The 22,455-nt window shown below is 32.6% G+C and overlaps 1 protein-coding gene across 11 annotated transcripts in view; it reads right to left on the bottom strand.

The window, feature by feature from the left end:
• Znf148 (zinc finger protein 148) overlaps nt 1-22,455 on the bottom strand; it is a 144,632-nt gene that overhangs the window by 66,257 nt on the left and 55,920 nt on the right. For 10 of the 11 annotated variants that reach the window (XM_048793974.1, XM_048793967.1, XM_015486853.2 and 7 more), the window contains one exon: nt 15,480-15,828. In XM_048793974.1, coding sequence (XP_048649931.1) covers nt 15,480-15,812 — 333 coding nt within the window. In that variant the 5' untranslated portion in view covers nt 15,813-15,828. Of the gene's footprint in view, nt 1-2,451; nt 2,494-15,479; nt 15,829-22,455 lie in introns of those variants that run through there. The other variant, XM_048793975.1, reaches the window with a different exon arrangement.

Here is a 22,455-nt window from a genome sequence, read left to right as displayed (position 1 = left end):
AGCAACTAAAATTCAAATGAGGTCTATAGTTTATTGGTATTTTTGTCTAAGTTTCAGGTTTTGACAATTGTACTATGTTTGTGTAAGGTTTAACATTAGGGAAAGATGAGTGAAGGGTTTATGTGAACTCTACTATTTCTGCAACATTTTTTAAGTCCAAATTTTTTTCAAAGGTAGAAGTTAAAAAAATTGTTCTAGATCTGGCTTTTCTAACTTTAAAAATACTTTATCATTTATATGGTGTTTTTAAGTTTGTGATTTCTCTTTCTCAGCATAGTAAACTAAGATTTAGCTAACATTTATTATGTATCAGGTACTGTCCTTGTCACTAAGAACACAATGGACTTTAGTAGCAGGCAGGGGAAATATGGTCTGGACATATGGCCTGTTACAGTCTATGGCATTTAATCTTATAGTAAGTCTATGGAAAAATATTTTTATCCCACTTTAAAAATAAAACTAAGCAACAGAAAGTGAATTATTGTCTAAAATCACATTAATCAAGAGTGAAAACCAAACTTTAAACTCATGTCTTCCTTATGCTAAGACTAAAATCCTAACTATTGTGATCTATGAATTATTCCTTATACTTATGTTGCCAATAAGGAAACTAAAACTTCAGAGGTGTCTCTTTCATCCATATTTATAAAGTTTTAAAACTAGCACCAAGATCTGATACTTTTCAGTTCAAGAGTTATTTACACTACTGTAACTGCTTCTTAATAAATCTAGGTTATTCAGATATGTTAAAATGCTTTTTGCACAAACATATTATATCTTTCTATATATTATCTATAGTTTGGATGGCTTCCAGAGTATGAAATGAATTTCTAGCTATTCTGGAATATGACTAAGGAAATGAAAGTAATTTAAAAAATAAAGTGGCCAAGTACTAACAATACTTAGGTAAAGCATTAGAAGACTTTGAGTTTTTCAATGCCACCTCGTCCAATTACCAGCTGAGTAAACTTGGCTTTCAGAGGTAGAATGGTTAAAAACATAGGCTGGGAGTTAAAAGAAATACAATCCAATTACAAATAGTAATATTTGCAGTGTGAGGATGAACAAATAAAATCTAATCATTTTGACCTTGTTCACATGTAACTTACAGAAAATCCTCAAAGGATTTCTGCAGCATTAAATAAGATTATATAAGTAAAATACCAAAACTACAGTACACAACACTGTACAATAGATTCTTGATGCTGTTCATTATTATAATCATTTCCTCATCTGTTAATTGTTGGTAGTAATACTATCCACCTTATCTCAGAAAATCAAGTGAGATTAGACAAAGGAGACTGAGGCAAGAGGATCCAAGTTCGAGTTCAACCTCAGCAACTTAACAAGACCCTGCCCTCAAAATAAAAATAAGATGAGCAAAACCTTGAGAACTTTCACGTACTAAGTAAATACATATGGTTATTAATCATTACCACACAACTGCAGATGTGTAACTGCTTGTATACACAAAGCTTTACCAAATGTTACAAAACTTTTCCACTCAGACATCTTGATATCTAAAATTCAATACAGCTAAAATTCCTTCACATTAAATCCTCCTTGTAATTTCCTTACCTTTCAATAAGACTATCCATCCCCCGTCTAAGTAGTCTTTTCTAAAATAATTTTCTTCTCTACCCTCCACCCAAGATCAAGCTCACTTGTTTTTTTTACCCCCTCACAATCATATATGAATCAAAAAATGATTTCACATTTCCCTTTAAAAATCATTATAAAGATATTAAGTTGGGAATCTTATATAGTATTAGAGGAAACCAAATTGGAAGTCTTTTGTAAATTATATTTTGGTCAATATGTATCAAGAGCCTTAAGAAAATTTAACTAAAGAAATAATTTCACGTGACAACAAGACCACATAACAAATATCACACTATTATTTATAATAAAAATTACAAATGTCTAATATCCAATAATAAATAGTAAAATAAGTTACAATATCAACTATATGGCATTATGCAGATTTTGACTAATATTAATGACAGGATAAGATTCACAGTTTATGATTAAGTGATAAAATAAAGATAAATACACCTTTACAATTTCATAAACACAAATATACATGAAGAAATTTTACACAAACACACAAATATCTATACAGGAAAGCAACAAAAAAAGGAAACACTAAAATGCTGACAAAGGAACATCAATAGCAGTTATTTCAGAGTAATAAGGTTATAGCTATTTTTATGATGATCTCTACAGCTTTAAAAATTTTACATTTTCTGTGTATATTACTTTATAATCTTAAAACAACATTAAGATGAATTTTAGCACAAATCCTAGTATAATCAAAGAAAAAAATCTATTCGCCATTATTTAAAATTATTAAGTTGTTCTAAAAACTAAAACATTACATCAGCAGCAGGAAACAAAATCTCTGTGGGTGAATCTTTAAAACGTAACCAACAAGTAAATCTTGATCCTCACCTCACATCACCAGCAAAAATCAATTCTAAATGGACTGTCAATCTAAATGGGAAAGGAAAAAAACATTAAACCTTCTAGAAGTTAATAAAGGGAAATATCTTCTTGATGTTGGGATAGGCAAAAACTTCTTAAACAGGACACAAAATACTAGCAAAAAGGAAAGATTTATAAATTGAACCTTATTAACTACTTGTTAATCAAAAGTAAACTGGCAAGCCAAAGTCGAAAAACATAATTGCAATACACACACCAACAAACACATAAAACAAAACCACTACAAGTTTATAAACATAAAAATAAAACAACCTAATAGAAAAGTGGGCAAGAGAACAACTTATCTTACCAATAAATAATATATAAATTCTAAATAAATGTGAGAAAGTAAGTATTCAACTTCATTACTTAATCAGTGAAATGAAACCTAATATCACACTGCAATTCCACTACACAACCAGCAAAATGGCTAAAATTAAAATTTGGTGTGTGACAATACCAAATAGCAAGGACACAGAGCAATTATTATAAATTGGCAAAACCAACTAGAAAAACTTCTGGCATAAGTGCTAAAGCTGGACATAAGCAAATTCAAATCTAAGCATATGATTAACAGAAATGAGTACAAACACGCACCACAAAGCACATCCAAGATTATTCACAGTGCCATTTTGCATTATAGCCAACATCTAGAAACTCTGGGCGGGGGGCGGGGGGGGACAGTGCTGGGGATCAAAACCTTGAGCAGGCTAGGCGAGCACTCTACAAAAGCCATAGCTCCAGCTTCTCTAGAAAAAATATAAATGCTTATTATACTAGAACAAATATATAGTCATACAACTGATCATACAGAAATGAGACTAAGTTAATACTATATGCAATAAGATGGCTATATCTCATAAACAATGTAAAACAAAGAAACCAGACATGAGAGTATGCTATATGTAATGCTATTTATACTGAATTCAAATTGAGTGAACTAAAGGCCACAATAAAAGCATTAGGGCAGTGGTAATCTCTAGGAATGAAAGGAGAGTTGTACCTAAGAGGGATAGAAGAGGTGGGGCTTCTGGGATGCTAGTGATGTTCTATGTCTTGAGCTGGTTAGCGCTTATACAAGATGCTCACTTTTAATTAAAGACACCAAAATGTACATGTTAGGGTTTGAATATGTGGTGTCCCCCAAAAGCTCCTGTGTTAATTCGGGAATGTTCAGAGGTAAAAAGACTGGATTGTGAGAGCTGTAACCTAATTCAGTCCACCCTAGATTGAATGGATTGACTGGATGGTAACTATACACAGAAGGGATGTGGACAGAGTAGATGGGTTACTGGGAGCAAGCCCTGGAAAGGTACACCTTTCCTGTAGCCCCTTCTCAACTCCCTCTCTCTCTGCTTCCAGGCTATCATGAAATGAATGGTGCTCTTCTGCCATGCCCTTCTGCCATGATTCTGCCTCACCTTGGGGCCAAGAGCAATGGAGATGGCTGACCATGGACTGAACCTATGAAACTGTTGAGTCAAAATAAACTTTTCCTCCTCTAAGTTGTCCTTGTCAAATATTATGGTCATGGGGGAAAAAAAAAAAACTGACCAACATAGTACACTTAATAACTTGCATACTTTTCTATATGAATGTTATGTTTTAGTAAAAACACATATACTTAGGCAAATAATGCCAAAAATGTGCATGTACACACAAACATAAATGCATAAAAACATAAGCAAATTCCTTTTACTATTTTTTCACTCAAACCAACCAACCAATAACATAAATGTCTATCAACAGGGTGGTGGCTAAATAAATGATGCCATACCATTTAATCAGCCATTAAGATAAATAAGGCAGTTTTATATGCAATAACATAAATCTCTACAAAATGCCATTAAATTAATGCAGATTTCAAACACATACATATATTTATGCTAAATATATGTATTATATATCTAAAACATATTACACAGACATAAATACATACACAATATATTTGTTTATAAATTAAAAATTTCCAGAAGAATATCAATATTAGTAACTTCTTCAGAATTAAGAGTAAGCCGAGGTTAGGAACTTTTTACCTTTTCCATGTTGTATGCTAGGTAGGTGCTATATCACTGAGCAATACCCTGACTCTAAGGAACTTCTACTTTTATATCATTTTATTAACTTCCATGTCACTTTAATACTTAGTAGCCCACCAAACTCCTATTGAATCCCTTAAATGAATTATAAAAGAAATGTAATAGCAACAAGATATGGCTATAATTTATAAATGGCTCTGAAAAAGTATACAATATAATGGATGACAAGAAGGAAACAGCCAAAGATAGAGGAACAAACTTCCTACTAATGGCTATTTCAAGCAAATAAAAGGCAAAGAAGTTTGTCACCTTCCAGGATGATTTTGAAAAATCATTTGTCATCAATAAATGCAATCCAATTTCTGCAATTAAACCACAGTGCAAAATGTGCAGCAAAAATAATAAATACCTTAAGGAACAGTGAGATAAGTATAATGAATTTTTTTATTTAATAAGAGGAAAGAAATTACCTACTGCAAAATATGTACATAAATTAACAGCATCTGCATGTTAGATTTTTATTGACTTAACCATGAGATATTTGGGATAAATACTATACCATCCTCCTAAACTAATAACAAGATTTAAGAAAATTTTTAAAATAAAACAGAATTTTCATACCAAATATATGAAATATATTTTGAATTTTCTGAGCCATTAAACAAAATTTTTCAGACACACAAAATGCATGAAAGCATGCCTAGGATTTTATTCATGCTGCTTTATAGCACAAAAATTTGTGAGTAAAATAAAATGCCACACAAATGTTTATGTACATTTTTCCCTTGGAATTATACATATCAGAATATTTTATATTATTATATGAGTAGAATATTATTTTTTACATATCTCCTAATTTATAAAAATACTTTTGCTCAAGGAGTATAATCCAACAGTTTATTAGAATACAAACGTAGCATGTATCATGATTTATAATTTGCTCCATTTTGTTAATATAAAACGTAAGTCTTTCCTCTTAACATGCTTGCCATCAAACTAGAAAAATAAAGAAGATAAAAACTTATATGACTTCCCAGGACTAGGGGTGTAGCTCAGACATAGAACATATGTCTAGCAAGTGTAAGACCCTAGGTTCAATTCCTGGTACTGCAAAAAAGAAAAATTATGACTTCCCAAATCTTCCTGAGTAGATTTGACAAGAATAAAAAGAATATCCAAATACTTTTCTTAAAATTTCTGAAATAAATTTAGTTTCTTGGTTGAGAAGCTTTCTACAGTACTATCAGCCTGAAATGATGGAAATCTTATTTATCTATGTTGTCAAATACAAGTCATGAGCCCAGATAACTACTAAGCATTTGAAATATATAACTAGTGAGCCTAAGTAACTCAAAAACTAATTTTATTTAATCTTCATTTAAATGTCTAACATGTTAGGAAACAAACTTCTAATAAATAAACTACAGACATTAAAAGGTTGACTTGTACTTTGCTATTGAAAACACAGGGTCACTGAGCTGAATCTGGGTGACTGATTTAAAGTAGTGATCAAGATAAATCCTGAAAACTAACAATTACCACAAATGAAGAACTGTTTACTTAAACTGTCACCAGACATTAAGGAGAGTTTCCATGGGCTACAGAACCTAAAAATCTTTAACCATTTAAGAAAACTCAACTTTTTGTTCTGAATGAACAAACAAAAAAAATTAATCAGTTCTTTGTAACTTCCAAGTGAATGAATCAATGAAAGAAGAAAGCCATTAACACCTTCAGTATCATTTTGGGGGTGGGGGGTATTACCAGGGTTTGAACTTGGGGCTCTTAACTACTGAGCCACATTCCTAGCCCTTTGTATTTTTTATTTTGAGACAGGGTCTCACTGAGTTGCTTAGGACCTTGCTAAATTACTGAGGCTGGCATTAACTTGTAATCCTCTTGCCTCAGTCTCCCAAATTGCTGGGATTACAGGCATATGCTACCGCATTTGGCTTAGTATTCATTTTTAAAAGGCTATTTATAGCACAATCTATATAGCATGTGAAGAAGACATGTTAGCTTTAAGTTTGATACACTTTACACTTTTTAATATAACATTTATTTATTTGTTTGTTTGTTGGTTTATTTATTTATGTGGTGCTGAGGAACAAACCCAGTGCCTCATATGTGCTAGGCAAACACCCTACCACTGAGCCACAACCCCAACCCCAAGGTTGATACACTACTGTAGACCTGGATCATATTGTTCTAGGTAAATGTTCTCTTTTCAGCTTAACAAATACATATTCATGCCATAATCAGCATATAGTTCTAAGTCAATGTTCTCTTTTCATGTCAAAATACCATAATCCCAGCTACTCTGGAGCCAGAGGCACAAAGACTGCAAACTGAAGACCATCCTCAGCAACTTAGGGAGACTCTGTCTCAAAAAGTTTAGAAGGGATGGGGATACAGCTCAGTGGTAGAGCACCCCTGGGTTTAATTCCCAGTACTGGGGATAGGGGTGTATATTCATGATACTAAGACCCACATGGACACATAAATAAGGAATAAGGTATAAGTACACGTATGAAGACATGAACTGGTATGAAAATACTTCATTACAAACAGAGATATGAAAAATTGTGCTCTATATGTGTAATATGAATTGTAATGCATTCCACTGTCATGTATTTAAAAAATAAAATTGAAAAAAAAGGGAATAAGGTATAAAATTTATTCTGTCTGCTATGTTCTATAAAAACAATGTTATATGAACCCTGAATAAAGTGTTTCAAAGATTAATTTATCATTATCTCTCTCTTTTTTTTTTTTTTTTTTTTTTTTTTTTTGGTATTAGAGCATCCCCAGCCTCTTTTTATATTTAATTTAAAAACAGGGTCTTGTTGAGTTGCTTAGCGCCTTGCTAAGTTGCTGAGGTGGCTTTGAACTCAACAACCCTCCTGCCTCAGTCTCCTGGGCCACTGGGATAGCAGGTATATGCCACCATGTCTGGGTTTTGTTTTTTTTTTTTTTAAGTTGTAGATGGACACAATACCTTTATTTATCTTTATGTGGTGCTAAGGATTGAACCCAGGGCTTCACATGTGTTTGGCAAGCACTTTAGCACTAAGCTACAACCCCAGCCCCTATGGTTATCTTTTAAAAAATAATAGCATTCGATTTTGGGTAATCATAAAAACAGAATATCAAGCAGATATCGGAGAACTTTTAGAAGGGGGTTGAGAAAAGTTCAAAATATGCTAGCAAGCAGAAAGAGTAGGTTAATATGTGCAATATGCATATGAAAAAAAAGTACAAAACATAGTGATTATATCTGAGAGACAAGGGAGTAGTAGGCTATTCTGGGAGATATGGACACCTATGTCATACAAAACCTGCATACCAATGTTCACAAAAGCTGTATTCATAACAGCAAAACTTAGAAACAACTACAATGTCCCCCCAATACAAGAATGGTTAAACTATAGTACAACCATACTGTAGAATACTACTCTATAATAAAAAGGAACAAATTACTGATACAACAATCTGGATGATTCTCAATAACGTATGTTGAGGTTAAAAAAAAAGTCAATCCCAAAAGATCACATATTGTATGATTTCACTGAAAAAAACATTTTCAAAATGACAAAGCTCCAGGGATGGAAAAATGGATTTGGGATAGCCAGGGGTTAGGAATGGTAGGGGAAGGGGAAGAGATATGACTACAAATGGACCGATCTTGTCCCTTCCCCTTTCTGCTCCTCCGCATCCCCTTTCCCTCATGAGACAGCCTGAAAGCTCTAGGCTGGGCCAGAACAAGGTATCCAATAAGAGTCAGGATGAAGACGGCATCAGTGTGAAAAAGGTGCCCAATACAAGATGTCAGAGGCCAACTAGGGTGCGGAGATTCTCCACACAGAAGGGAAGCTCAACATGAGATTTTAGGAATTCAAGCAACATAAGGAAGGGTCTACATTGTGGGGGAGTTAGAGCTTGGAGCAAGGTATCAGAAGCTGAGTTACATGAAGAAAGTATCAGAGTTGGTGTGGATCAGCACAGTCTATCAAAGCAAGAGTGCCATAAGGATGAGGATCCATGTGGTGTCAAGTCCCAGTCAAGGTGTCAAAGCACATGCTGTGGGAGAAGGGCATCCATGCAGGGGATGGGGAGTCAAGCACTGCCATGGAGTAGAAGCTAGGGACAGCTCCACTGGTAAGGACAAAATAATAATAGGAAACACATTAAAGACAACCAAGTCAGGATTCTCACTGTCTAATATACTCTCTAGTTGTTGAACTCAATTAGAGATGTTTGCTGTGAACCTAACAATATTTTCAATAATGACAGATGGATATTAAAAATATATATACAAAAGCAAATGTGTGCATAAATAAATGTAGATAATTACATATACAGAATACAAACACATATATACATACAGTATGTACGTATATACATGAATACATATATTTTCATATTCTGCAGCTATGTCCATTGAGAAGCCTGGGAGCAGCTATATCCCAATAACAGGGCACAGTGTGTTGAAAACTAAGATCCTAGCTTCTAAATACTATTCTCCACTAAAATGAACTAGAATTCCTTGGGGAAATGGCTGACTCCAGGACTGAGGCAAGAAGAGTACAAGATAAGCCTAGATCATCTTGTGCCAGAAAGCAAGAAAGTTTTTGAAGATTGATGGGGATAGGATCCCATTGGCCAAATCTTAAACAAAGCATTAAAATAACTTATTAAAATGATTAAAATATTTTTGTGAATAAAATAAAAATCTAAGTTTATGTTAATGCACATAAATAAATGAATAAATTCTTAAAATGAGAGAAGAGGAAGGGATATAGCTCAGGAGTACATGTGCTGCCTAGCATGCACAATGCCCTGGGTTCAAACCAAATACTACAAACAAAGGAAAGAAAGAAAAGAGAAATAGGATTAACTCTGTAGTGACAACTCCTAGTTGACACCACCTTATCAAGTAAGCAAAATCAATCAGAATAAAGGTAACAAAAATCATGTGCCAACTGTCAGAATGCAATGGGGAGAAATTAAGCATCACTTCTACAATATTCCTGCCAAAGATGATTAACTTATAAGGGGAAAAAAATCAGATAAATCCAAGTAAAGGACATTCTGTAAAATAAATGCAAAAAATAAGTTTAAAACCTGAAAAACTGACCTAAATTAATGACAACTAAAGAGGGATAAGAATTAAATACAACATTAATTACAAAACTGGGTCCTTTTGCAGATTAACTTTAACTGTTGGAAACACCAACAGTCCTCTCTCAGTAATTGACAAACTAAAGCAAAGATACAAAAGTTGGAGAACATAACCATACAACTTGACCTAACTGACATATACAAAAAAATAACTCACCCAACAACAGCCAGACACATATTCTTTTCAAATGAACACAGTATATCAACCAATTAGATCATATGCTAGCCACTGAAACAAAAATCTTAATAAATATATTTAAAAGGACTGAAATCATACAATGTATATTCTGACAACAAAGATTAGATACCAGTGATAAGATGATACCTGGGAATTTCAAAGTACTCAGAATAGTTCTAATTATTCATCAGTCAAGAAGAAATTTTAAAAGTATTTTGATATGTAATAAAAATAACACATCAAAAGCAGTGCTTAGAGAAAAATTTAGAGCTTCAAATGCTTACATCAAAATGAAGGAAGGTCTAAAATCAGTCATCTCATCTTCTACTTTTTTAAGAAAAGAAGAGCAAATGAAAACCAAAATAGTAGAAGGAAACAATATAAATAGTAAAAATTAATGGAAGTTAAATAATAACGAAGATTTTTAAAATGTCAAAATTTGATTCTTTTAAGAGATTAGGAAAACTGCTAAATATCTACCCAGCTTAATTAAAAAATAAGCAAATTACCAATATCAGGAATAAGAAAACATCACTATAGATCCTTTAAACAACAAAAGAAATTGTGTAGAATCTGTCCATTAAACAATTAAAAAGATAGAAGATAGGCACAAATTCCTTAGAAAGTACAATTTACCAAAAATTATTGAAGAAAAAATTTAAATCTGATTAGACTTATGCACATTTTAAAAATTAAATTTGTAATTTAAAGCCTTCATAAAAAGAAAACTCAGGTCAGACTAATCTTACTGGTGACATCCATCAAATATGTAAAGTAGAAATAACAACAACTATATACAAACTCTTTCAGAAAATAAAGGAGGAAATACTTCCTAACCCATTTATAATGAAGTCCACATACCTAAATACAAAGATATTGCAAGAAGATATAACTAGAGATTAATATTCCTCATGAATATACATATAACAATTTTGAAATTAGTAAGCTAAACCCAACAACATATAACCAAGTATAATAACATATAGCCAACATCATGACCAAGTGTAGTTTATCCCAGGAATGCATGATTTAATATTTCAAAATCAGTACAATTCATTACATTAAGAGAATAAGAGAAAAAATTTTTATGATCATCTCAATACATGCAGAAAAATCATTTAAATATCCCTTCATGGTTTAAAAAAAAAAACAAAGTATTTAAATATCCCTTCATGGTCTTTAAAAAAAAAAAAAAAAAAAAACACTGCAAATAAAGAGGAAAACTTTTTCAACCTAACAAAAATCACCAATGAAATCCCTTCAGCTAACAAAATTCTCCATGGCAAAATACTGGATTTGGACTCTCCTTAAGATCTAGAACAAATCAAGATGTCTGCTCTTACCACTTCTGCGCATCAATTATTCTGTGGGCCCTAGTCAGTACAATAAGGAAAGAAAGAGAAAAAAGGCATACAAATCAGAAAAGAAGAAGTGAAACATATGGACAACATGATACTAAGCAAACCTAAAGAACATATAACTATAAGAACTAATAAGAAAATGTTAACAATCTCAGGATACATGTTCAAAATATAAAAAAAAATCAACAGCATTTCTATATTCAAATAATGACATTTTTTTAAATGGCATTTTAAAATGTGTCCAATTACCCTACACTGAAAACTATATAACAATGATGAGATAAATTAAAGAAAACCTAAATAAATGTAGAGATATAACATGCTCATGGCCTAGAAGCTGGTATTATTTAAATGTTGATTTTCCTCAAATCAACATATAAAATCAATGCAATCCCAATCAAAACTCAGCTGGCTCTTTTTATAGAAATTGAAAGGCTGGTTCTATGCTTTTCACAAAAACACTAAGGATATAAAATAACCAATCAGTCTCCTTAAAATAGTAACAGGATATATATAAAAGAGTCACAGTGTGTCTTGTAAAAGTAACGAAAATGGAGGTCTTAATACTATCTGACTTTGAAATTTACTACGTAAAAACTCAGCAATCAAAACAATGTGATATTGATTTAAAGACAAATCAAACATAATGAAAACTCAAGAGATATAATATTTGTACAAAAATGTACCAAAAGAAGACTCATACAAAATTTTTCATAGCAGCTTTATTCACAATGATTAAAAGTAAGAGACAACAAAAATAACCATAAGGAAAAATGAGTAAACAAGTTTCATAATATTAAAATAGGACACTAATCAACAAGAAAAAAGAATAAACTACTGATACTCAACCAACATAAATGAACCATAAAAATACAATGCTGCGCAAAAGGAGCCAGAGTTACATATAATGCCATTTACAGGAAGTTCCCAAGGGACAACAATAATCTATGATGAAATAATCATTAACAATTGTGAAGGGCATTGACTACAAAGAAATACAAACAAAACTTATAGGATGATTGCATATCATGCATCCCATCTACACCTTAATGTATTGGAGATCATGTAAGTTTATGCTGTTGTCAAAATTCTGAACTATAAACAGGGTCTCAGCATTTTCTTTTAATTTTTTTCTCAATTAAAAATATAATATATGATTTGGGAGGGATGTTTGCCATCCCTCCCAAATCAATAGATAAAAGGCCAATAAATTCATTAGAGAACATTAAAAAATAAAAATTAAAAATAAAATAAAATATATCTTTCCACTCAAATAATACCTAACTGCCTATTGGAGCCCAAGAACTAAAAACCATAAAATTTAAAGGCAGACTATAGGAAAGAAAACTTAAAGCATACTGCATACTCACAAGAATCCTGCAAGCAAAGATAGTCAAAGCAAGTTAGTATCATAATGACCACCATGCAAAAGAGAAAGCACACAACTCTAGACTGCCAAACAAGAATACTACAGGCATACACTATGTGTTCAAAATAACAGAATAATATCATAGTGTGAGCAATTAAAGTAACCTGATACACTTAAAGCATAAAATATAGGAGAGGAGATATGAACTACTGTATAAGTTGGATAAGCAGGAACCTATATGTCAGATACAGTGGTGTATATAATTCCAACTAGTCAGAAGGCTGAGGCAGGAGAATCTCAAGTTAGAGGGCAGGCTCAGCAGCAAAAAAGGGCTCTATCTTAAGACTTTAAAAAATTAAAATAAAAATAAAAAAGGCTGGGAATGTAGCTGAGTAAGTAACCCCTGAGTTCAATTCCCAAGTATTGGGGAAAGGAAAGGAAAACAAAACAAAACAAAAAGGACCTGATTATAAGGATTCTTTCCATTTATGCCCCCCCCCCAAAAAAAAAGGTTCATTTTATCTGTTTGGCACTGAGGAAACACTGAAAAAGTTTTAGTAGGGGAGTGAGAAGTTATACATCTCATATAGGAAGATCACTATAGAACTATCTAAAAGATCAAGGATGGCTCAGGCATTCACCAAGATAGATCACATCATGGATCATAAAACACACCTTAAATTTAAAAGGAGAATAATCATACTATTCATAATTCTGACAATAATGGAATTAAGGTAGGAAAAAAACTGGAAAATACCCCCAAAAGACTGGAGATCAAGCAATATACTTCAAAGTAATAAACAATTGAAAAGAAGAAAAATCTCATGAGAAGTTAGACATATTTAACTAAATGAAAATAAAAATGCAAATGGGATACAGCTGAAGCAGTAATTCCAAGGAAGTTTATAGGATTGAATACATATATTAGAAAATAAAGATCTAAAATCAATAGTCTAAACTTCCCCCTATAGAAAAAAAATTTGAAACCACAGTAAACCTAAGAAATAATAAGACTCTGAGCAGAAATACATTAATTTAAAAAAAAAAAAACAGAAAAACCAAAACATTTTGAAAACACCAATAAAATCTATAAACCTATACTGGGGAGAAGGAAAATGGGGAGTTGTTCAACAAATAGTTTCAGGTTTTGCCAGATAAAGTTCTTTGCAAATGCTCAATGGCTGAGTATTTGCCTACTAACATGTTTAAGGCCCTGGATTTGATTCCTCCATTAATACTTGTAGAGAGCTATGGTACACTAAGAATATAATTACACTACTGAACTATAAATTTGAGAATGATAAAAATGGTAATTAAAAAGTCAACTCTGTAGCCATGCTAAAAGAAAAATAGAGAAGATATAAATTACAAATATCAGAAATGAAAGAAAGGAAACTCCATAGACACAAGAAATAAAACAATCTATTAAAGAAATTTAACCAATGATTTATAACCTTCTGAAACAGAAAGTACAAAGCAAAGAAGGGTGTGCTGATGAATTCCACGAAACATTTAAAGAAATTATGCCAGTTCTCTACAATCTCTTCCAGAAGACAAAAGCAGAAGGAATACCTACTAATTCATTCTATGAAACCAACACTACCCTAAAATCAAAACAAGACAATGACATTACTAAGAAACTACAGATAAACAACTCTCATAAGCAGAAACGTAAAAATGTTATCAAATCAAACCCAACAGTGTATAAAAAGAATTATACTTGAAATTTATTCAAGACATTCAAGACTGATTCAACATTTGAAAATCAATTAATATAATACACGATATCAACAGACTGAAAGTAGAAAAAGTATTACTATAGACTAAGTTGGCAAGCCCACATTTTAGAACATAATTATAAGTAATTATCCATTCATTCAACCTATGTGGCAACATCTCAGAGTAGAAAATAAGAAACCTCTGCTCTTGTAGAGTATATAAGCCTATTACATAGACAGACACTGAACAAGTAAACATAAGTCCCTATGGCAGAGCTCAATCTAGGGTCAATAGAAGTGGGCAGGGTGATTATGACTGAAGCACTATCTTAAGTTAAAAAACAGGGAAAGGTATGGCTGAGGGGAATAGTCCAAGCAGCATATACAAAGATCCTAAAGCAAAGGTACAGTGAATTACATAAACTGAAAGGAACCCAGTTTTAAAACCACAGAAAGAAAAATGAGAATTACATTATGTTGGTGATTTTACTGATCATAGGGCAAGAATCAAAGTAGAGAAGGCAAGAAAGACATGAGTGACTACAAAAGACTACCTTAGGTGCTGAACCATTGTCTATGGTGGGGTAAGAGAGAATGAAGGGCTGGTATGATTTTTAAAAGATACATATTAAGCAAGGAGAGAATGAAAAGAAGACACAGAATAGGGGTGTATCACAAAAAGTTGTTGAAGGCAAGGAACTGGGTATAGCTCAGTTAAGTACAGTGCATACTTATTAGAATGCTTGAGGCCCTGGGTTCAAATTAAGCTAGAACTACCACACCCACTCCACCCACCCACCCTCAAAAAAAAGAGGTGGGAATTTTTAACATTTTTTTTTTAACAATTTAAACCTACTCTTTAAAAATAAAAATAGAATTTAAAATGTCTTTACAAATTAAGCACTAAAAATTCAATACACACATAATTCTGAGAAATAAAAGTTATAGAAAAGACAAATTTCTATAATTATGTAATATGAAAACTTAATTTTGCCTTCAAGTATGATTTCTGCCAATATTTTAGTGAATGTATTCAAGAACACTATTTAGCCTTTAAATATTTTCTGATATTTCTTCAAAAACACAATATTAAGACAAAATTAATACTTTTTAACCATAAGTTCAATGTCTTATAAATTAATTACTTACAGGGACATTAAGTGCATACTGAAGTCCTTGAGGAAGTCTTTCATGTGCTTCCATCTGTTCTTCATCATTTTTCACTGTCTCCTCATGAACCATGAGTTCATCGTGTGATATCATATCCTGTTGTCTCATTTCACTTTCTTGTAACACTTCATCGGCAGCAAGGATCTCTTGGTGTGGCATACTTCGATCCTGAAGTACTGACTCCTGCAGTTCTCCAGACACAGTAGACTGGCCAGACACTCCACCCATTACAACCATTGCCCTGGAAGACTGCATTTCGTCTATGCCGCCACATTTAAGAAACAATCCTTCCAGTTTGTCGTCAATGTTCATGCTTAAGTATAACTGCCTAGAAAGACCAAGTTTGGCAACAAAGCATAATAAATTAGTTTTATACGACTAATTGACATTTTTTTAAATTTCAAGTTATAAAAGGTACACATTTGAAGGATAAGTTTTTATCCATGAAATTCACAATTTTTAAATTACCAAGATAGGTTTCCAAAGACTAGTTGAGTACATTTTTATATTAAGGCATAAAATTCTAATCTACCTGATTATTGAAAAATGATTCTGCTATAAAGCAAATTGGGAGAAAGCATTTTCAACTTTAAAGGACCCATTTCCTTTAATGCATCAAAGTGTCTTAAGTCGAAAAGGACACATTCAAGAAGGCCTTTTTTGACAGAGAACACTCTCAAGCAAATCATTAAAGAAAACTTAAAAATAGTCACCAATCATATAAAAATAGTCATAGTAGTAATCAAAGATATCAATGCTAAAACAATGGTACCATATTCACCCACCACTCTGGTAAAAACTTTCAAATACATTCAATATGGAGATAGTAAAAAAAAAAGAGACAAGTAACCTACAGAGGGAATATAAATTAGATCAATTATTTTCGAAGGCAACTTAGTAGTATATAACCAAAGCTACAAAAATGCATATCCTTTTACACCAGTAATTCTATGAGTAGGAATTTATTTACAGACACATACAGAGAAAAGCAGTGCAGCAATAATCATCACAATAAAAAACTAGAAATACATCATGTGTTCAAAAAACAGGTTAAAATATGTTTCAACATATTTTTTTATAATTGGACTATAGTGATGGTTGCCAGATGCACAACTCAGGAAATTTAAAAAAAAAAATCATAAATCTCTGAAATATTTCAAATGAGTGGGTTTTACTGTAGTTTTTTTGTTTTGTTTTGTTTTGTTTGTTTGTTTTTTGTTTTTTAAATAATAAAACCAGAATAGTGGGTGCCTGTTGAGTGGGGAAGGGACAATGCTGATAGGAGGAAGGAAAGGGAAGCTTCTGGGGACACAGTGATTTTTTTTTCTTGAAAGGAAGGCTGATTGCACAGGTAGACTCTGAAATTTCAAGATGTACACCTGTGATACCTGCATTTTTCTCTCAGTTATTACAATAAGAAGGTGAAGTTTGTTGCAGCTGAACAATAATTCATACAGTCAATAAAAAGTTTTCCTGAAAAATATCTGAAGACTTGGGGAAATAGCTTAAAGTGTTAAAGAGAATATATGCAAATGTATGTGGTCGGGAGTGTAAATGTACACAGGATTATCTAAAATGGTAACAACATTAACATTACCACAGGGTGATGAACATTCCTCTTTTTCTTATTTACATTTATCTCTTTCTACACTAAATTATTACTTTCATGAATGTTTTTAAATGTATTAATTATTAAAAATAAAATGTGTTAAAATGAAATAATAATGTCATTACTAGTATATTTTGAGTCACAAAGGACTAAATAGATTGTGATAAGAAATTAAGAACTAAACACTATAAAAATAATTATATTACCTTATTATAGAAAAGAGAGACAATATTTAAAATCTGCTTTTCTAATTTAGCTATAAATTCATGAATATTAATTAATTAACATTAATTACTATAATGACTAATATAACAATTATTAGGAAACCCAAAGAGATCTCATCTCAAAGAAGACTGAAATGTTTTTAAAAACTACTATTATTAAGATTACGAGAAGTAAATACAACATTCACTACCTAATATGAAGGACCTACAATTAGTAAATGTACTATATTTCAGTTTAACTACCTCTTTCCCAACTAAATCACATGAAGATCACCTCCTTAATCATGGTTTCCAGAGGTCAAATAAATAAGTTAAATTCCAACTACTACTGAAACCAAAATACTCCTTCATTTACTAACATCAAGGGAATAACCTTTACTTTAAAAAAAAAAAAAAAAAAGCCTTATTAACAGCAGAATAAACAAAAGCATACTTAACACTTGCTTTTCTTGCCTTCCCTGTTAAGATCAACCATCTGATTTTACTTTTAAAAATCTTTAGGTAACAAACTTAAAATCTTAAAAGTCAAAGATTTTAAATATATTACCAAATAATTGCTCTTTTCAAATATCCCAATTCCCTCAGCCATATCCTGTCCCTGATTTTTAACTATCTTACAACTAAGTGGATGTCTTTTAAGGCTAAACTTGGGTTACTCTAGCAATTCTTTGGGAATCTTTGCAAATCAATTATAGTCTTTTCTAAACTATTTACTTTTTTCTTAAAGAATGTGGAAAGTCCCTGAATTATTTATAAACTTATACATTCAAGGGCCCACCACTCTTATTTACAGTCATACCATTATTTTGGTATGTTGCTACTACAGTCATACCATTATTTTGAAAAACTTATAAGTTATTTAGAGAATATGGGAGATGTCAAAGAAGTTACTAAAAGACCAACTGAGCTAGGAGCACACTCTGATTTTTTGTTTTGTTTTTTAAAAAACACTCAAGAGCTGGAGATATAGCTCAGTTAGTAGAGTGTTTGCCTTGCATGCAAATCCCCAGCACCAAAAAAAAAAAATTCAAACTTGAAGCCTAATTTGTTAACTACCCCAAGCTCTTTATTTCCTTACGTGCGTAGACCTCAACTTCAATACTTTTGATCACCAACTTTAAAAACTTTAGTGTAACCTAATATTATGCATACTATTTAAAATTATATTCCCATTTTATTATACCTATAAAATATGAATTTTTACTACCTGTGTTCCTAATACAAATCTAAAATAATCAGTACTGAAGAAATAAAAGTACTCTGGGAATAGACAGTATTTGGGGGGAAAAGGGGGGGGGGGATAAAAGTACACAAGAGTAAGGGAATTGGGACAGGAAGACAGCAAAACAAAAGAAAGTAAATTGAAAAGGAAATAGAAACATTGCCAAATAGAAGACAAACTTGACCTATTCAACAAATTTTCTGAAAACAGATCATGGGCAAAACAAAAGGAATCTGTCTTTCTTTTTAACCATAATTTGTTAATCCTATGGTCACCCCAAATTAAGCCAGACATCTGGAGTTAAATTGGATAGCCTGGACATTATTTCTGTGATAAATGCCCTGAAATATCAGAAAATACTACAATATTTACACAGGATTCATATCAATGAATACTGCTCAAAGTTTTAAAATGAGCTTAGAAATAACAAAGTAAAAACTGCATGTACTCTCTTGACCAAGCAACTTCACTGGTAGAGATATACATGATCCGCTAGAGTTATTTATATACATGAACCAGGATATTTGATGCAACTCCCTCATTTACAGCAAAAGACCAGAAACAATCAAACCATCCACTAATAAGGAGACTTCTTTACAATAATTATGATTCAACCATACAACAGAATGTATACAACCATAAAAAGAAGAGGTTAGCCATATGTGCTGGTTATACAACATAAAGCAGGTGAAAAAAATCAACATCTATATAGACAGTAAGACCCTTTATACATAATTTTTTTAAAAGAACAGCTCTGATCAATAGTTATTCTGGAGAAATTTTTTTTTTCTTCCTGCAAAGAAACAATGGAATTTGGGAACTGAAATAAGAAAGGAATCTGCAGGGAAAAGACTAATCCTGATATTTTGTTTTATTCTTTTTTCAAACCATGTAAATCTTAATATAAATATATATGTATGTATTCTCATATATATTCTTATATTCAAATATATGTACATATTCTTATGTACATGTATTTTTATATAATATAAATTTTATATATTTTATGCATGTGTATATATATACACATACACAAAAACATGTTGTTTTTATAATAAGGATGCTGATCAAACCCAGGGCCTCAACACATCAAACACTCTTAATTAAAATTGAGCTACACCCCCAGACCTTCCTTTTCTTTTCTAATTTTACAATATGGTAACAGGTGTGGGTAATATGAAAGACTCAGTGTTTTTTTAAAATGTGTTTTAAGACAAAATGAAGCAAATTAAGGTATTGCACATCTCAATTTGTCTCTGTAAACAGGATAGTAAACAGGACAGGAAATGAAATAAGGACCACATACAAAGAAAGAAAACTTCCAAAAGCCTATGAAGAAAGGAAAGAGTACAAACCTATGATACAAAAAATGATAAAGTAGGAAAAGTACATTTATGTATTGTCCTTGCACCTCCCTTTTAAACCATAATAGTTTCATCACCACCCCTAATAATTCTTAGTCACGCCTCACTGCATGTTCTGAAATCCAAATACAACAAAGGGTCCCATGCTCAAGACTTAACACGTGTTACTTCCCTTCTGTAATTTAGTAATTTTCAGGGAGGCTCAGCAAAGCGTAAAGAAAAAAGAAAAGAAAAACAGATGTAATCAATTCACATTAATATGTGAATAGTTAAATGTCTCTCCCCTTTTACCCCTGAAAAAGCCAACTAATTTTTGACCCAAATGTGCCTATGGAAATTCAAAGGTTAGGAATGTTACACAGGAAAAGAAAAGAAATACTGCTTCCCTTAAGTCATCTGTCACATAAAAGACTATTCTGTAAGCGAAAAACATAATACTAAACAATAAGTTCCCATGAATTTCTGTCTAACTGGAGAAAAAGAAAATAGGTGGAATAATAATCCACTCTGAGTATCCTGTGAAGACTATTTTATAATTGGATGAACCTTGGGAACTGATGCACAGGATACAAAATGGCAGAGCTGTTAAAAACCAAGACAGAGCCAGGCATGGTGCACACACCTATCATCCCAGCAGTGTGGGAAGCTGAGGCAGAAAGATTGAGAGTCCAAAGTCAGTGCAGCAACTTAGAAGGCCCTAAGCAACTCAGAGAGACCCTGTCTCAAAATAAAATATTAAAGGGGGGGGGCCTAGGAATGTGACTCAGGGGTTAAGTGCTCCTGGGTTCAAACCCTGAAAAAGAAGAAAAGAAAAAGAACCAAGACAAGATGGACAGTGATGTCCTTGGGCTCATTTAGCTAATGGTGGGACTGTAATCCTACCTCCTGTGTTCAAGTTACCCAGAGGTGACAATGCTGAAAACTAGAATCAAGGAGAGGAGAAAGAAAGGGGCCAAGCTGGAATCAAGTTCTCCTTAATCTTCCTTCAGCAGACTCCTTCACTTTGCATCCTTCCCCCACTTCCAAGATTTATTCTCCCCTATAACCACCCCTCTGTCTGAAAAGAGCAAAGTATGGGAACCAGGTATTTAAGTACTACCAAAGTTTCCTGACCCTTCATTCACTCATTAATATGGACTGACTATATCTGTTTCCTTTCTTTACACTTTGCTAAGCCTCCCTGAAAATACTAAACTAGAGAAGTAGCATGTGTTAAGTTTTGAGCATGGGACCTTTCTTGTATTTGAATTTCTGAATGTGCAGTGAAACATGAGAATTTTGGCTAAAATAGCCTAAGAGTTATGAGGGGGGAAGGTAATAATGATTATGATTTTAAAGGGAGGCACAAAGACAATACAAAAATATACTTTTCCTACTTTATCATTTTTTGTAGCATAGGTTTGTACTGTTTCCTTTTTCCATAGGCTTTTGGAAGCTTCCTTTATATATGTGTGTACATGTTTGGGGGGGCCCTGTCTGTACCCCTGCCCCATCCACCTACCATTCTTTCCTGACAAATATTTGGTTCAGCTATATAAAAAATAATCCTAACTATCGCAGTTTTCACCTAGTTTTTTAAGTCTAGTAACAAAGATTAACTTAGAGAGAAATAAATTTATGACCCATTACTTTCTCCTATTTTCTAAGAGAGTTTACTCTTCTTGTCATCTTCTACTTTAATGTTTCTTATCATCTAAGTGCAAGCAATCAGAAACTAAGCTTTACAGTCTTACACGCTGACACAGAACAAATAATCTTTGAGTCAGTGCTTTTAACAATGAAGTAAAATATGCAAGTTTTTAATACACTGAGGTGGTGGGACCAAAGCCTGTCTTACAGAACTATAGTGGCTCAAAAAAATGCGAAATTTCTTCCATGAAGTGTTTGGTTCTACCCTGTTTTCTTATGCCAACCAAAATATTTCATTGAATCTAAAACTTTGTGGGATCCCACCTACAGTAAGTCTGCTCTGTGATCATGGATCTTAACAAATATTGAAAAAGAGAATCTCAAGCTAGGTGTGGTGGCTATGTCTAACAATCCCAGTGACACAGGAGGCACAGGCAGGAAAATGGCAGGTTTGAGACCAGACTGGGCAACTTAGGCCCTAAGAAACTTAGAGAGACCCTGTCTCAAAACAGAAAATAAAAAGAGGTGAGTATGTAGTTCAGTGGTAAAGCACCCTGGGTTCAATCACCAGTATAAAAAAGAAAGAAAGGGGTGGTAGAGAGAAGGGAGGAAGGGAGGAGGAAGGAAGAAATTCATGGATGGAAGAAATCAAAAAATGCATCCCAGCTGGTATTGAAAGGATTGAGAATTGGCCAAATTATGCTCTGGGCGTATGTGAATGTATCACAATGAATTTCACTTTTTTGTATAACTGTAATGCACCAATTAAAAAAATGTTAATAAATAAATAAATACAAAGACCAACAGAATAGAGGACAGGGATCAAGGAGACAGAGGAGGAGAGGGAGAGGAAAGTACTGAGGACTGAGAACGAGCATATATACCTTTATGAATATGTCACTATGAA

Source organism: Marmota marmota, unplaced genomic scaffold (genome assembly GCF_001458135.2).
Source record: "Marmota marmota marmota unplaced genomic scaffold, marMar, whole genome shotgun sequence".
NCBI classification, from domain to species: domain Eukaryota; kingdom Metazoa; phylum Chordata; class Mammalia; order Rodentia; family Sciuridae; genus Marmota; species Marmota marmota.
The sequence above is the reverse complement of the archived record's forward strand: the minus strand, read 5'-3'. Positions and strand labels throughout refer to the sequence as shown.